This window comes from Haemorhous mexicanus, chromosome 1 (assembly GCF_027477595.1).
Source record: "Haemorhous mexicanus isolate bHaeMex1 chromosome 1, bHaeMex1.pri, whole genome shotgun sequence".
NCBI lineage: Eukaryota > Metazoa > Chordata > Aves > Passeriformes > Fringillidae > Haemorhous > Haemorhous mexicanus.
The window spans coordinates 98,582,944-98,600,981 of record NC_082341.1 but is presented as its reverse complement, the minus strand read 5'-3'; the positions used below and the strand labels follow the sequence as shown (position 1 = coordinate 98,600,981).

The 18,038-nt window shown below is 39.6% G+C and overlaps 1 protein-coding gene across 3 annotated transcripts in view; it reads left to right on the top strand.

The window, feature by feature from the left end:
* Positions 1-18,038, top strand: part of CARMIL1 (capping protein regulator and myosin 1 linker 1) — a 187,605-nt gene that overhangs the window by 79,234 nt on the left and 90,333 nt on the right. For all 3 annotated transcript variants that reach the window (XM_059856927.1, XM_059856922.1, XM_059856928.1), the window contains 7 exons: positions 1,610-1,669; positions 3,905-4,026; positions 5,964-6,061; positions 6,414-6,484; positions 6,624-6,697; positions 11,736-11,811; positions 14,388-14,476. In XM_059856927.1, coding sequence (XP_059712910.1) covers positions 1,610-1,669; positions 3,905-4,026; positions 5,964-6,061; positions 6,414-6,484; positions 6,624-6,697; positions 11,736-11,811; positions 14,388-14,476 — 590 coding nt within the window. The remainder of the gene's footprint in view (positions 1-1,609; positions 1,670-3,904; positions 4,027-5,963; positions 6,062-6,413; positions 6,485-6,623; positions 6,698-11,735; positions 11,812-14,387; positions 14,477-18,038) is intronic.

Here is an 18,038-nt window from a genome sequence, read left to right as displayed (position 1 = left end):
TTTTTGGTTTTGGATTTTTTGGTGGGTTTGTTTTTTTTCCTTTTTTCTTCTTTCTGCCCTGAGTCAACTGCACAGGGCTGTGTCATCACAAAAGATTGCCAGGCCTAGCTTAGAAATAAAGCACTGAAGAGAAATTAATGCCTTGCCCTTGGGGAAATGTTGGTGTGAGCCCTGAGAAGAGGCTTGTGCTGGTTCTGCCTCTCCTGCCTCAGTTCCCTGCACTCACTTGCTTCATAACCAGATGTGATGGCACCCCTGATACTGCCTGTTTGCTGTGGGTGCTGCCCCTGCAGCAGAATTGTGTGAGATGAAGCACATGAAGTCCCCAAAACTTCAGAGTATAGTGCTTTCACCAAGAAAGGCCTTTGGCAGAAGGTGAACTTTGCACAGAACTGGGAGGGGTGTTTGTATCTTCTGATCCTGCCAAATCATGAGGGCAACTGAAGAGATAAGGATTCAGAAAATAGGCAACAAAGAACAACGAGACAGTAATAACAAAAGTTTTCTGGAAAGATTTTTGATGGTTGCAAGCTGGTACCTCTGTTCCTGACTTTCCAATGTGCTGTTCCAGCCTTTACAGGGAGGGAGTCTTGTTAGCTGTGTCTGGGTTCTGTGCACCCCAGCAGTCCTTCAGGGTTGACATTTTTTGACAAATACAGGAATAGAATGATATGGTGCTTGCCAGTTAGCCTGGAACACCCTGACTGTGAACCTAGGATAAGATAAAGTGCAGGAAACTTTGTGCAATTCAGACAGACTGCTCAGTTGCAGTGGTTTCAATGATAACTAAAAGGAAATGAGCTAATGTCTTGCCCTGTCGTCACGATTCAGTCCAAGAGGTTTGTTTCTTTCTGTATATCTCAGCTGTCAAGATGATTGTCAACATAATTGTGAATTCGGATCTTAGCACACTCTCTGTAGCCCTAGATTTGTCCTTGGAGAAGAATTCCCTGCCTTCTTTTAAGCTTCCTTTTGGAGTCAGATTGTTCTTCCCTGCCTCGTCTGACTGCCATCCAAATAAACCATTCAGACAAAGCTTATGTATCACTTCCTCTCATACTTTTAGATAGTCCTTGGACATTTATGTTCATATCTTTATTTACTTATTTATGTATGTTATTTTTATTCATATATATATATATATAGTGTGTATGTACATGTCCCTTCAGCCTCTGTGCAGTAAAATTTTTCACATCTGTGATCAATGTAACTAATGAAAGAATAATTGTGAAGCTGTAAAAATTGTAATAAATGATTAATCAGTCACAAGAGTACACATCAGTAGGGTATTGTATTAATGACACTTTTTATAGTAAATTTTTTTCATAAAATTGATTATAAGCTTTATGTGCTTATTGCTTGCAGTAAAATATCCAGTGTGGTATTCCTATAACCTCAAATAACCATTTAAACCTCTAACAAACAAATGTAAGTATTTTTAAATGAAAAATGCATCCAGGTATTAAAAAATACTTAGTGTCAATTACAGAAACTGATATTAAATATCAGTAGCCTGCTCAAGGTTTTCTTAACCTCATTGAGAAGTGTAAGTGCTCTTTAAAATAAGATGATGTTTGCACTAATGTGGTGTTTTCTTTTCTAACTACAGTTAGAACTAACTTTCAGCTACTTGGAAATCCAAGGAGTAACTTCCAATAAACCAGGCCAGGTGAGTGTATTCTAGATAAAAGATACTTGTTTACTCATTGCTAAATCTGTGCCAGTCACGGAGGTAAGGCTCTAGCATGCAGGTGTCTCCTTCCACTGAGCACACTGTGCATTTGTATTCTTGCTGGTCTGAAGTCTTAAAAATAACAGCAAGAATTTAAAGAGTCATTTTTAGGAATGTTTGTGCACTTGGAATAATGATAAGAAATAGATCGGGGTTTTCTCTAGTTCAGTATGGTACAAGTTTCCATTTGTATCCTAAGTGGATCTTTTTCTCAGAGCTGGTAAAGCAGTGGTGGCTGGTATGCAATCATCACCACAGAAGCTGCAGTGGCTTTGTGGTGAATACCTTTATGGGGAAGCCAAAAGCTGCTGCTTACATTGCAGGCAGGAATGCTTTGCTTTCAACTTTTCTTTGTGCCTTTACTGTGTACAACACAAAATATATTTGACAGCAAGTTATGTGCCCAAAAAAGTAAATGTCAAAGGGAAGGTGCTGAAAAGAAGAATGCCTTTAGAACGTTTTTAATTCATAAGATGAGCATGTTGACAAGATTTGACAGTTCAATTGTATCAAAGTCTTCATGTGTTTCATGTGTGTTTGGCTTTTAAAGAGCTTTTAAGGAATAGGAGTGCCTAAGCTACTTTGAACTCTGAAAAGCTCTCATTGTATTAACATCTGGTCTTTTTAACCTGTCTTTTGAAGCTTTCCTTATAGGAGGGAAAATAAAAAGGTCCAGGTGTTTTAATGGGGAGACATTTACTAAATTCTAAGGTTTTGTGGCTTTTTTTTAAAATAAAGGTACTAAAATGCCAGGTAACCATTTCTAATTATTCCTGGAAGCATAGACAGTCATTGTTGTAGCAGTATTTACTAGAGATTTTCAGCAGCCCTAATGAGCATACACTTTTCCTAAAATATTTCTCAAGGTTTTCCATGTTTACATTTATTTGTGTTTTAGTTGTGTGAGACTTCTAACTGAAGGCAGAGAGAATCCTAGCTTATTTCTTGTGGAGCAAATGGCTTTGTTGCAGTTTTCCTGCAAACAGCATAGTATAGCTGTGATATCAGAAGGGTATAGTTTTATGATAGGCATCTTGCAGAGAGCCATGAAGAGCTTCCTACTGTAAGATAAGTGAACAAATGGACAGAGGAAAATAAGGAAATGTTGTGCTAATATTGGTGATAATGAAAAACTGTGGTAAGTTGCCCACTCGTTCATCATCAGGGAGTGGTGGCAACAGGCTCAGAAAGGAGTTGAATTGATGGTAAAAGGTGTGAATAGTCTCAGTGTGCTTTAGGGGTAATACAGCCTCTTCTAGGATTATCATGGTGGTGACCCTAGGAATAATTTGGGAATCAAGAGAGCCCTGGGAGCCAGCTTCAATAAGAAGCAATCCCCTGTATCATACTGCATAGAGTCCCCTCTCCTCCTGTCTGTCTTCACTTATTTATTCCTCATGTTACCTTCTCACTGTGCGTGCACAGCTTCCTATCTAAAAGAGGTGATGACTTGGGCTGTGCTAACTATTCACACTGGAGTCAGCAGAAACATTACATTGCTTCCTGTGATGCAGCCAAAAGCAGCAGCAGAGCTGATGTGTCACTCATACCCTAATCTGATTTGGTTCTGAACACTCAATATCTAAGAGAGGCACGTTGCAAAAGGCTTTATTTATCCCCCTCTCTGAAGCACATGTCCCCCAGACAGCGGGACAATCATGCTGGCTGAGTTACTGCTTCATCTGCACAGACAGACAGCACAGCACCACAGCATTTTCTTAAGCAGCACAGAACAAAGCATTAGAGCTTTTCCAGAGGATCACAGCCATTAAAGACTTTTACTTTTTGCCGGAGGAAACAGGCACCCTGCTCATTCAATAGTTTCCTGTCAGGCTGTGCTTGCTTCTCCTGGTGTTCTGGGACATGTTTCAAAAGAGGACAATGCTGTGAAAAGTTCTTGGTTTTCAAAGTGTCAGCTGAGGTCAAGATCCTTTGAAAATTGTATTCCCGTGGGAAGCAGGGCACTGTTAGAAAAAGCAGAGTTTGAATACGGGGGTCTTTGTACGTTCAAGAACAACTTTCAGAAACTTTACCTGGAGCATTGCTGTGTCATGTTTTAAAGAATAACAGATTCCTATGAGCATTCAACTGGCATTTCAAATGTTTTCCTGTTTAATTCATCAACATGAATTATATGATACCCTTCTCAGCCTCTTGCACTTTTGTTTATAGTTGATTATGGAAACCGAGAAATGCAGCATCTCCATGAAGATGGCATCCTCAGAGGATGTGAACGAGGTGCTGGCACACATCGGGACCTGCCTCAGAAAGATATTCCCTGGACTCTCACCAGTGTAAGTATCCTTTAGGGCACCTCTAGTGGGAACAGATTGTATGGAAGCAGTGACAAGCCACCCCTTTTTGTCTGCTGGTCTCCCCACCCTGATCTCAGAAATACACTGAGGATATAAGAATCATACCCCTAAGCACTAAGCTTTTGTCCAGGTGTATGGCAGAACCAGGACACGGTGTAGAGCATAGGTAGACTGTGTGTCATCCTGTAGGGTCATAAGAGCTTTTGGGTTGAAGAGGGGTGCAGTTATTTGAGGTCTGAAGTTTTTATTTTACCTTGTTGCCTCTCCAGCCTCAGGTACAGCTTAGGTTCTGTATTTTTTGTTCTAATTGGCTCCATGTTCTGTTTTCCCCACCAGAAGTAAAATCTGAGTTGGGAGAGGAGGGAAAAGTTCCACTTACTTTCAGTGTTTGTGAAACAATGCACATGATTGTGAGCCTTGTTCTTCAAAACTAAGCCCTGGGCAGTCTTGTCATATACTTCCCATGGTTTAACTGACTCCTTGAATTATTTGTCTCCTTGTCTGGCTTTTCTTTTCATTGCCTTACTTGTGCCTTTGCTTTCTCTCTTCATTTTATTTTCCTTGTTCTCAGTCATTGCCTCATCTTCATCACTCTCAACCAAGTCATGCAGCTCTGCTGTATTCTCTTCAGGTCCTGGTTTTCGGTATTATTTGAAAAATGGGCTATGGAAAAGAGTTTTCCCAGACATGTTGATTTTTATATGTGAACTTTAGTAACAGACCCTAGATGTGAATGGTTAGGCTAAACTTACATGTTTTATTTTGGGTGCATGTCTTTATTATTCACCTTTCCTGTAGGTGGAGTAGGAAATCAAGTTCATAAACTCTAGATGGCAGTTTCTTTTCTTTTCTTGTTTTCATTTTTTTTCCCCACTTCCAATTTTCCTCTTAGGCAGTGTAGTTAAGTGCCTTAGGGGAGATTGAGGTCTCCCTTCAAAGAACATGAATACAACTGAATATTTGTGAGGAAGGTTGCTCTACAACCTCAGTAGTAGTGTGAGAAATGCAGACAAAAAGAATAAAGAGAGTTGTGAGACTGTTTGTTTGTTTCTCTGGTTGTTTATGAAAGCCTTGAACTCACTATATGTTTTCTGTGGGTTTTCTTGAGAACATTGCTGGAGCAGGTTGGGTTGCTGCATGAAGTGCTTGCTTCCCAGAAAAGGAATCAAATTTCTTGCTCTCCTCTCAGATGGCAGAGTTTTCCAAAATGAAGGAATTGGAGTTGTATGGATGATAGAGGACCAGATCAGGCAACAAACAGGGGATGAAGTTTCTCCAGTTATTATTGCTTATTAATTCTCTTCTGCTCTACCTCCCACCCCCTTAGACCCCTCATAAATTCTGTAGTTTATGAGGCAGTCTTGTCATTCAGGAAAACAGATAATTTTATTTCTTAAAAGGCAGGAAGGTTTTGTGTTCCTTGCCTGTCTAGGGAAGGAAACTGCTACCAAATTACAAAGATTGGAGCTGGATGTCAAGAGTACAGCCTAAAGGCCACATGGAGCTGCTCAGGTCTTTGCACCATGGTGCTATTTCTGCATAAAAGCAGTGTATATACAGCAGTAGTCTCAGGGTAACCATTAATACCATGTCTCCTCCCTATTTTGGGCATCCTGGTGTCAGATGGGGGCCACAAGCCTCCTTAGATGGAGTGATCTTGCAATACACAAGGATTTAATTGCCCCAGTAGTCACAGGGTTAATCAAAATAAAGAGAGAAAGAAAGAATGAATAAATGTTACTCCTGCTGTGCTGCATAATGGTATGTGTGCCTTTTAGGTCGGAAAGTGGGTTGTATTAAACATGGTAATTCTTCCTATACACTCATTTAAAAATGCTCTTAAAATAAAAAAGGTTTATGTGTTTAAAAATACTTTTAAAGCCATGAATGATGTTTTCCCCCTCTTTTCCATCTAGGAGGATTATGAAAAAAGTAACTATGGAGCCTTCAGAAAGACTGGCTAATCTCCAGGCCCTGTGGGACAGTCAGACTGTGGCAGAACTTGGACCTTGTGGTGAGAATGAATTCAAATGCTCAAATATAAAAGAGGGTTGGAATTGCAGTGTCAGGAAGTTTAATTCTATTTCGAGCAGAAGCTTGTAAAGGTGTAATTAGTTTTAAGGTGTAATTAGTATGAGGCAGACTTCTGATTGGTAGGTGAAGGCACTATATTAAGCTTTCTTGCAACTTACCACGTGGAGATAGGATAGTCTCAGTTCCTTTCATAAGCACAATGCACAGTCTTCTGAGAGAAAAAGAGAGTGAGTTTTATAAACTGGATCTTTAAGTATTAAAGTGTCCTTTTAGATGTACATTTGTTTGCTTGTGTGACTGCTGTGTTAAATAGTCTCTTGGGTCGTTTGTAGGAGGCTTTTCGCAGATGTATGCTTGTGTTTGTGACTGGCTTGGATTTCCCTACAGAGAGGAAGTACAGTGGGTAAGTGCTTGTCTTGTTCTGGAGCTCTTTTCAGCTACCTGTACTAATGATGAAAACAGGTAAATACATAGTGCTTGACAAAAAAAACCCACCCCACTACAGTTCTGTAAAGCTGTATTTGGTTATGTATTTTTAACAGGACGTTGATACGATTTATCTGACACAAGATACCAGAGAGCTGAATTTGCAAGACTTCAGCCACCTTGACCACAGGTAAACCATGTGCAGTTGTCATGTTAATATTGATGAAGTGGGATGGCCCCATAGCTGTTACTGTGAAATTACCATCTGTAGCATTTTTGGTTTTCAGCACAAAGCTGCTGTTTTTGCACAAAAGCCCCACGGAAACCTCATTTCATTCAGGAGCTGGAGAAGATAAATATATTTTCTTATTGGAAGCAATCCAAAAAGTTAGCTGATAGCTACTTTTCCTGTAATGACAGATATAAGAGCTCAAATTCAGTAGATAAAACATGCATCTACATCTGGTGGGCAAAGCAAAAAATGAAATTATGAAGTCTTTACTTCTGCAGAATCTTTTTCTCATGGTATACACAGTAAAGGAAAATAATTTTTGTCAGCAAGTCAGTAGAAGGTTTAAGATGTTCAACTGAATTCCAGCCAGTTGTCTCTTCACTTATAATAGATGCTATCAAAAATATGTACTTCCAGAAAGGAACTAGTTAGGGTAATTTTGCTGTGAGATGGTGAAACCTAGCTAAGTGTTGTATTTAGTTTACTGAATTTAGCTGGCTGAGAAAATGGGATTCTGAGAAAGTTGAATCTGGAGATATTACAAGAAGGAGAAGATGGGAGAGAAGCTTAACTAAAATTTGTCATTATACAAAGGAAACTGCAAATTTAAGAAAGTGTAAATAAGATTGAGAAAGCATTTGTTTCTTTGGGAGAACCCAGTGAAAGTATTAAGAATCTATCACAGATGCAATGTTAGAATATCATAACAGAAAGACTGGACCTGGTAGTAGGTAAATAAGAGTATTTTGCCGTAGCATTCTTTGCAGGTTTAAGCTATCTGGTGTGTGAACTTGCAGAACACCCCATTTAAAGATTTAACTCATTTTCTGTGCCACATTTTCACAGTCCGCAGTGAATCCCTTGGCAAAGTTACCAAGCACTATCTGTGTTGACCAGTTCAGAGGTAACTCAAGACTACAGGGCTGCAACTGGTGCATGGCAGATGTAGCCAAAGACTCTTTTCTTGGTTAAGCCTTGCTGAAAGAGGATAAGGGGAGGAATACTATTAAGCACAAGCAAATTTGGGGCAAGAGCTTAACGATGCTTTAAACATTTTTTGCAAGAGGAAGTGGTGGGAAGACTGTGGGGCATACCTACAGATACCCATCCTCAATAGATATTAAATGTTTGAACAATTCATTAGGAAAGAGTAGATAGAATAGTTTTAAATATTTAGAATATCTCAGGGAGTGCAAATGAGTTTGGCTTCCAGAAAATGAAATAATGGGTTTGTTGTTTTAGAAAATCTTTTATTAAATATACCTTACAAAATTGCTGAAGAAATGTATTTCAGCTGTTGAGCAAAACCTTTTTTAAGTGCTTCAAGACTGTCTAAGTCCAAGATTCTAATCTATTTTGGAGCCATTTACATGCTGTGGAATCCATCTTGTGATGAGAACATCTACATGTTGAGGAATGAACTAAAGAACATTTTGGATTGAAATTTCAAGAAGTCAAAAATTTTAAGAAAGCCAAACCCTCATTATTCATTAAAAATACATATTAGGAATTGAAATCCCAGTCAATTCAAGAATGTTTGTAAGCATTTTCCAATATATTTAAGACAGTGGAACTGCTGTAAATTCACAGTAGGCCATTATACTTTGGATTCTGAGACACTGTTGTATGTCTCATTCACCTAATTTTTGAGATTGCTGAACCTATATAGTTTATGTTGTGTAGTAGCTCTGAAGCAAGGTAGGACAGGTGCCTCAGTTCTCTAAATACAGGGGCTGTGCACTGCAAAAATAAACAATTTGTGTTTTTCCAAGTAAAACATTTCTGTTAAAGGTCAACAGAAGATGGCATGAATTATAGATGAATTTAAGTTCCCAGAGCATCACAGCATGGCTTGCTGTATGGGAACATGACTTCTGAGGTTTTATCTGAAGTTATGTTGTGTTGTGAACCATAAAATTATTAAAAAAAAAAAAAGACTCATAGTGAAAAGTGAAAAAGGGCATATTTGATATGGTTGCATGATCTTCATCTGTGTAGCATATGTTTTAGCTGATTTGGACTGTCAAAAATTTTTAAGAAAAATGTAATTGTTCAGATTTTTTTTCATTGTGCTGTTGTGATTTCTTGCCATCTGAAATACACAGGGGGACAGGGATGGTGAAAAAATGTGAAGGCATTAGATAAGCTGGAATCTTGTTGAGGCTCGGAGAGATTGTCTGCATTCCAGAAGTACAGAATCTGGTTTTATTTTAAGATGGCACAGATTTATCTTTTATAAATATTACTTTATTTTAATATAATATTAATTTTAATTAATGTGAACATCTCCATGTAACTCAGTGAGGGAAAGTTATGAGGAGGCCCTGCTTTTGTAACTGGTTCTTAGCTTTCTTTCATACCATATTGGAAAACAATTCAGGTTATTGTTAAAGCCATGCCTAGACTGCAATAGGATAAAATGAATAAAACAATATATAATTTGGAAAAGAAAAACTCAATAACAAGAATATTGAGGTTAAATGAGCTTAAAGCAAGAGAAGAAGGAGTAGAAGTAAATTCCTGAAGTGTAAATTCCTGAAGGGGACCCTTCTGACCCACTGTCAGAAGCACCTTCAAAAATTGGAACGAAAATGGGAAAAAAAAAAAAAAAGTCTTCCCTTAAAATCAGATGGTAGAATTTGATAGAGCAAAGTTTGTGGACAGTAAGTACATCTGCTTGCAGAACAGGCAGGGACTCCACTGTCCACAGGAATGTTGGGAGTAGGGAAAGAGATGTGTGGAGGGGAGCATTTGGTGTTTGTGAAGGTCCTAGGCAGGATCTGTGTGACTGGGGTCTGAACAAACAGGCCTTGGATACTGCAGAAGATTAAACTGTTCCAGAAACATTGCTGCAGCTGGGCAGGAATATTTTAAAACAAATCAGCCCAGCTGATTTGCAAGTTCTCATCTTTAAGTATTTCTTGAAAGTGTCATAGCTCTGCCCCCGAGACTGAGCAGCCCCCCTTGTCATTCAGCTATTTCTCTCCCGAGCCAGAGAAGGAGAAGGGAGAAAGGCACAGCCTCGGGCAAGCTCTGTCTGCAGCCACTCTCCTGCCCAGAAGTTCCTGAGCTCTTGCCAGCCCTCCAAGCTGCCTTACCAGCTCCCTGGCAGTGTGAACACTTGCAGTTGGTGATCCCCAATCATCGTCCCTCTGTTCCTTTGAAGGAACTGGCCTCTGCTGGCAGCTGACCTACAAATGCTCGTGGTACCTTCTGCTGCTTTTGGAGGTGGTGTTCCACAGCATGACCAGCTCTGCTCCTCCAGTGACAGCCTGTCCACTGTGTGCCCAGCTGTGCTGCCTGGTTACTGCTGCATGAACAAACCAAAATTTCACCTGAAAAATTGCTCTTACATTCATTCCACTTCCAAGGCAAAGGCAGTGGCAAGAGAGGCATCAAAGCGGCAAATCCATTACCACCTTACTGATTTTACCAGGGAACCATAGAGGAGAAGAAAATCTCTCTGTTTGTGGGCATTCCATACTCCACGGAAAGATTCCTGTGTGCCCAGCCTAAGGGGGAAGTACCTCTGGGTTGTTATTTTTTCTCACCTAATGTTTCTGCAGTTAGTTATTGCTTTACATGGAAATGAAGCGTGTATGTGTAGGAGCAAAAACAACGTGGTGGACAGAAATAAATCTATACACTCCACGAAGCTGCTAGGTCTCTGCTGTGCCTGTGGAAACGAATTCACCACACAACGTGATGTGTGCTGTGAACAAGATGGAAAGATGGCTTAAATCCTTGAAGGGCACCCCACACTAGTTCCTTTGCAGGAGTGTGAAAATGTCTATTTGCATGAGCTTCTCAGTTGGTGAGCTACAGTCTTTTGCTGCAAAATGCTGCACCTTCGATCTGTTACCTTAGTGATGCTTGTACTTCCAAATCTAGCGACTGCAGTTCCCAATATAGCCTGTGGATTGCTTATCCACGTGACGTCGCCTTGTCTCCTGGCTTTCCTGTGTGTTTAACAACCACGCCGAAGTGTCTGCGTGTTTGCAGAGGAAAACTGGAGGAGGGGAAGAATAAAAAGAAGATGGGAGAAGGGTGCTGCATGTTAAGTGGAGACCTGTGCCTACCTGCATATGTCCTGAATGAAGGGTTGGGCGGGGTTGGACTAGCTTCTAAAAGCCAATACTTTAAAAATTCTCCCTAGAAAAACAGGCTTGAATGGCACTGGTTTGCTGGTTTGATAAGTTAGTTTGTGTAGGTTACAGGTCTTTATTTCATTATGAAGACAAGGACTTTCTAAGGAGCTGTTAAGCCTCTGTGTAGGTGTAAGTGTTTAATATGCAGCACCAAAGTGATCAGAGTGCTGCACTGCTCAATGGTGTGATAGTGCTTGATGAATGAATCTGCTGGGGGGTAGCGTACAGACGTGACATTCATCAACGTCTGCTGCTAGAGAAACTTAACACAGGGAGAGCAGATCATGTTAAGAGGCTTGGAATGGAGAAAATGGGAATAATTTAGAATTTCATTTGTGAAATCCCTTTCACAATTAAGGAGGGTTTGTGCTGAATGTCGCATTATCCTGTTGCAGGTCTCCTGTTTCCTGGGGGAATTTAACTATAGAGATGAGACAAGGAGGTGTTCTCTAGAAGCATTCAGTCATGGAATTATATTAAATCATCAGACTGCCAAAAAGCTTTTTAGCGTCATGCTAAATTATAATTAGAGGTGATTAAGAAGCTTAAACATGTCACAGGCTGAAGAAAAAGTTATGCTAAAAGTAGGAATGGCAGCCCAGACAAATTCCTGATTTAAAAATTCATGCTAGAATGGATGCCAGTTGTCCAGTCAGAAGATTTATTAAAATAAGAGGAAGACGTGCAGCTGCAGCTGCTGTTTTTTAGAATGAAGAGCTTTCTATAATGGGGATGGTAGGCAATTAGCATTGCAAAACCATGGGGAATGACACATGGAAGAACACTTAAGAGATTGTTTCAAATGTCAGTTATATGAAATGTGTGTAAAAGTGTTTTTCTTTTTCTAGAGACTTAATACCTATAGTTGCTGCTCTGGAGTATAATCAGTGGTTTACAAAGCTGTCCTCCAAGGATCTGAAATTAGTAAGTAATAAATTGAAACAATATATCTGCTTCTACCAGGCTGTGCTGTGTTTTAAAGGATGCTGTTACATTTTTTAAAGTGAAATATTTTTGGCAAGTACAACTGGGCAATCTATTGCCAATTTTTTTTTTCCTGGAATCATATCAGGAAAGTGTAAACTGTTGGATAGTCAGTTAGCACCATAAAAACACTGCTGAGAATCAGGTCTTGTCAAAATTTCAAATGATATCATTTGAAAACTTCATTGGTTGATAGTAGTAGCCCATAAAACTTTATTAGGCATTGCTGACTCCCCCAAGCAATATTATGTGATTGATTGGAAAGTAACTTCAAAGCAGCTAGAAATCTTAGTTGCTTTTTGAAGGTGAAGAGGCCAAGATTCTGAGGATTGTTTTCTTGCATAAAGCACTTTTTTTCTGTGTAATTTTCATTGCAATTTGACGATTTTCTCTCCCAGTTTTCCAAAACACTGATGTGTGGCAGCGGTATTTTTCCATATCAGTTTTCATTGCTAAAAACAAAAAGAGGGCATGTCTAAACAAGTTGGACTACTGAAAAAAAGGGCCAAGAAAAGCAGTAATTCAGTGACAATTTAAATATATCCAAATATGCTTTTTCTCCTAAAGTTTATAGTCACAGGTGGAGTTAGTGGTTTGCTTGAGAAACTGCTTTTATGCTTGTCTCCACAAGCTTTTGCCTTTAAAAATTAATATTAAATTTCCTCTTGTTTAAATTGATGCCATTTTATTGATCTGTAAAGCTCTCATTATATTCCTAAGCTATCATTTCCAATGAAAATTCAATAGGAACTTATGTGTTTCTTGGCAAAAGAGTAGGCAAAAAACTTCTTTCCTGCTGGGAGATCTCTCTCAAAGTTATGCATGGAATGAAGGTGGTGGTATTTTTAGTGCTGTTGTAGTTTGCTGTTAAAATCAACATTGTTAAAGGGTACAATGCAATTAATCAGTTTCTGCTTCAGTGAAATGAGATAGTTTGCTTAGTTAGAAGACTGGCTGGTGTAGTTTGCTTAGAACAAAACCTGGCCCTATTATCTATCCGAGATACATTTATGTGAATGTTTTGGGGTTTTTTCTTAGTAGCTTTCCTGTGGAAAATAAATAATCCTAGTCAGTCTAGAAAATGCATCAGTTACTTAATAAAACACAGCCTCTTATCTTCCACAGATTCAAATTTTAAGTCAAAACTGAGGAAAACGTAGATCGTTGGGCAGTAAATCCATGCCATAAGAACACTGCCAAGGGTCACTATGAGGTCAGACATATCCGGAGGCCATCGAGTGCTTTGTGTTTCATGAGTCCCACTCTGGCATTGTGTTTGACACACAGTACCCACACTGGTTTTACAGAACAGGCATGAAACTTTCCACCTGCAGTCACAGTACTGTGGAAAGGTTGTGATACTATTCTGAATTATTAAAACATGGATGGTAAAGAAAGTATTGGGAAGACTGAGTAGACAGTCTTCACCAAAAATTGTCAACCTTTACTGTGTAAAGGATTAATAAGATTTTACATGTTTGGTAGAGCAGATTTATTTTGTTTAAGGTTGGTTTTTTTGGACATTCAATTAGTTTAAGTAAAAAAACCCAAACCCTGAAAAAAAACAAATTAGGAGATGTCAGATGATCATTAGAGACAAAGATATCCCAGGTATGAATGTCACATTGTTGTCTTTAAAGGCAGATAACAGAATAGTTTCAGCACTTCATGTTCATGAACTGAAATTCAGCTTTGGATATCACATGAATGCTGGTTAGTGTGACCTGTAGGGGGAAAAAGTCAAATCCAGAAGCAAAATAAAAGTTTATAATAAAAGATGATGAGGTACAGAGTTCATTGCACGGCTTTTGAATGATTACAGTTTTATCTCTCTATCTGAATGAGCAGAGCAAACTTTTTTGCTGTCATGTTTTTTTCATGGCACTTGCAAATATCCATGTAAATTCTAGAATTCAACCACAGTAAGAACATGAGATGGGATTTGCTTCTCCATAGGCTGGAAGAATTCATACTCAGATATATTGGCCTTTAAGCACTAGTCCTTGGGAGTCTTTGGAGGACTTCTCTTGCTAGGATATTTTTGCTCCTGAGGTTTTCTGGGATTTTTTTGTTTGTTTGTTTCTTTGCCTTCTAACATATTTCTTTGTGTTCAGTTGTCATTCCTGGTCAGGCTTTATTCTCCTTTGCACTAGTTACCACTTTTTTTCTGCAGGAGTAGTGTTCATTTGAATAAGATTTCTTTTAAAATTGAGTGAGAGTTTTTCCTGGAGTACATGATTTAGATTGGTTTCACTGTCATTATAAAAATTCTGCCCCTTTTGGTTAGGCAGTCTCATTCATTAGTTACTTGCTTTTAGTCTGCCTCCTGTTTCTCTTAAGTCTTTTCCAGAAGTCTTCTGTTCACTCTCCTGAATGTTTCTGGTATTTTTACTTCCTATTTATGTATAACAAGAAGATGATTGTGGCCTGGATCCCATTACAATGTACAGCTTAACTCAATAACTGTCTGTTCCGTGTTTGTGTTCTTTAACTCTGTTCTGTCTTTTCTGTGGCAGTCCACTGATCTCTGTGAGCAGATACTGCGGGTGGTGAGTAGGTCCAGTCGCTTGGAAGAACTGGTATTAGAGAATGCCGGGCTTAGAACGTAAGTAATTCCTTCACAATGTTGCTTTAGGTGCTGCTTACTCCCACTGAAAGGGATGTGTGGTGTTTGTTAGCCAGAATAAGCATTAAAAAAATCTGTGCTCAATGTTTGTCTAGTTCTGAGGAGCCTCTAGTCACAAGCTTTTTAGCAGATTTTCCAGAGGGTCTGTATGTCCAGGAAGTCCCTTTAAACTGGTGTTTTTTAGGATTCTGCCTGGAGAGTTGGGCTAAGTGGAGCAAAGTGACTGAAAGAGAGCATAAACCTTAAACTGGCTCCTACTGTTCCTCTCCCAGACATGGGTCCAATAGAAGTATCAATGCCTTTTTATCATTTAGGAAACAATGGTTTAGGTTTTGTTAAAAAAAGCATACTATGCCATATTGCATAACACCTTGTTTCTGTTTCATTTCCAAATGAGCTGGTGTTATCTAAATGCAGATTGCTGTCTGCTCAAACATAACAGGACTTTGACATTAACAACTCTTTTGAAGAAAGTAGATCAGTAAGTTTAATGGCTTGTCATAGACTTAGAAGGAAGACACACAGAAATAAGCCGTACTATTAAATCCTTGCATATGTTTTAAATACAGTAAGTTCTAGTTACTAAGTATATGCTTCCCCCCACCCCCAGGAAATAGAAGCAAAGTTCAAGTTACGTCCAGCTGTGATAGTTTATACTTGTAGTGCTTGTTTTAGTGTTAGGGTAGTGTCCAAGACAGTGTAGACAAGATAAACTCTAGAGCTAATGAATTTTTTTTTTAAATTAAAAAAAACAATGTAAATGTGGGAGAAGCAGAACACTATGCAAAATTACAAATAAAGGGAAACAAGCACAGGAGAGATATTTGGTGTGCCTAACATTGTCTCCTCTTGCATCGTTGGAGTCTTTTTCTCCTTTTTAAAGTGCACTTTGCATTGAAATGCCTGTAAAAGAAAATTGGCTGCCTGACATAAGAAATTTGAGGTCGAGTTTGGAATAATATGGGAACTTTCTGATCACTAGTGCACTGTCTTTAATAGCTGTCATTCAAACATAAGCCCCTGATTTTAATCTTGTTTTCCAGTATGTGCCTTGAAATCTAGTGATAATCATTAATATTAAAGGATATGTTGAATACCTTTGCACGTTGCCTACCTTAATTTATCACAGTTGGATTAACTGCTTTCAGTTTTAACAGGACCTGACAGATAATCAGCCTTTGACTTTGGTTTTCATGTCTCCATCTACATGCAGAGTGTTTGGCACTGTGCCTTGGTGTGTATCTGTTCTGATCAACACTGTCTGTTTTTGCCAAGGATGCATTTGTCAGTTTTGCCATTTTTCATATCTGTTTGCTAGGAGACCCTGTTGTTGCTGGCTATCTTTCTTCCCATGGCTTACAGACCAGTCATTTTTAATGAGCTGTAATAGAATGCCAAACCAGGGTTAAGCAAGAGCTACCAAGAGTAAAGCTGTAGGAAATAACCTGAGCAGCTGCAAGAGCATATTTCTTCCTGCATCAGAGTCAGTTAAGGATGACTCTGTTCTTTTCTATCTCCAGCCACTCATTTCTGTGATTTGGTTTGGGCCACAGCCTCATAAACACTTGTCATCCTCCCAAATGATGAAACAGCAAACTATTGTGCCGTAGCAGTAATAAGAACCCAGAACTAGGGAAGTGTGAACTTCCTGTTGCGAAAAACAGGATGTCAAATGAAAGCCCCTGTCTGATAAGATTTGTGCTTTCCAGTTTAGATGCTCTTGGAAATTTTATCCCCATTCCTATTGCTTTAGCTACACATAAAGGATGCATTTTAGATTACACTGGAAGGCTTCAATGCATATAGCAATCACTAATGTTTTGGTAAGTGTTTTAATTAACATATCTGATGTCCAGGTTTCAGGGAGAGTAGAGTCATTCAGGCTGGCCCAAAAAAATAAGCTTGAAAAGAGTGGTAATCTCTGAGGTATTTTAGAGGAATGAGACAGTATGTGATACCCAAAATACTCGTTTCTGAGTGGGCAGCTCAGCCTATTGATTAGGCTGGGCTTTGGTGTCTACCAGGCTTTGAGGCTTGGTCTGACAGGCACAGGCTGTGTATGGTGGGAGCTGCCTTTGGCCTGCGCTGTTGGAAGATGCTGATGGCAAGGACTTGGATATTAGGAAAGGGTTCTTCCTCCAGAGAGTCGTTGGGTTCTGAAACAGGCTTCCCAGGACACTGGTCATGGTCCCAACCCTGCCGGAGCTCAAGGAGCATTTGGACAACAGTTTCAGGCACATGGGGTTGTTGGGGTGTCCTGTTCAGCACCAGGAGTCAGACTAGATCCTTGGGAGTCCCTTCCAACTCAGGATATTCTGTGATTTCCATGGAACTGCAAGACAGACTTCCCAGTCTGCAAAGGCCTGTTTGCAGGAGCTGGTGCAAGTGATTTATTTGTTGCCCTTCCGTGCTCTCTGAAAGCTGTCAGGCAGAATGTCCCTGCCTCCTTTCACACTGTCCTGTGCAGCCTTTTTCCAATGGGAGTGGCCAGCTGCCACATGGGGAACTACAGAAGTGCCTGTTGTGAGGGCCTAGAGGGCCTTTGACAGTAAAGTAGAGTCTTATCTTTCCCTTCTTGACAATGTCCTTAGACCTAACAGTGTTGCTTCCTCCCACACATCCTCTTTTTTTTTCTGTTACAGGGATGTTGTCTAGACAGATCTCAAGGAATTGTTTTGTTTGAGATTTCCAGATTGGTAGTATTCTTTTCCTTGATGAAATGTCCTTAGTCTGTCATATGTATAGTTGAATTGAATCTTTTTGGGACTTTACTTCCAAGCCTGAATAAGCTTGTTTCAGCCAAGCATGGCTGTGTAATGCATACAGATCAAGCTTCATGCTTTTTAGAAAGTTTCAGGCTTAGACCACATGCTCTGTTCCTAAGTGTGCAACCAAAAGAAGTAACAAATTTTATGACTTGAAACAAATAGTGAACAAAGGAGGAGATGCTCCCCCATGAGCAGAGCCAAGGTGCCTTTGTTTATGGCAGAGGTTGCACAGGGAGTGTGTGTTATTTGTTGTATTATTTTTTCCAAAATGAGCCCTGTGAGCCCACTATAGATAATCCAGTGCTTTCTGGTGGGAGTCGCTTTGCTGTGCCTTTGCTAAGTAGTTCACACACACTCTAGTTTCCAAAACACTCTGGTAACCCTGCCTATATTGTTGGCAAAAGCTGGGGCAGAGTTTGTAAACAAGCCTGGAGTTATAGGCAAAGTATTGTAATGACAAGAATCTGTTAGAGATAGAGGAAGAGGAGGAAGCTCCTCCAGAGGAAAAGGTTTGTTGCTTTTTAATTCAAAACCTCATTTTTCTTGGCTGGACATAAGGAGTTTGATTCAGATGCCTAAGGGCAGGCATCTAGCACCATCTGAAATGCTGGAGGATTTCCAGAGTGTTGGCAAATGTCACTGAGGACCTACAGGAGATTCATAGTCTTCTGCAGCAGCAGCTGGTAGCAAAGCAGGAGACCCTGGAGCCTGTCAGGTGGCAAGGTTTCAAGTCCAGAAGTTCTTTTTGTTGCGTGTTTGTATTCACATGCTGC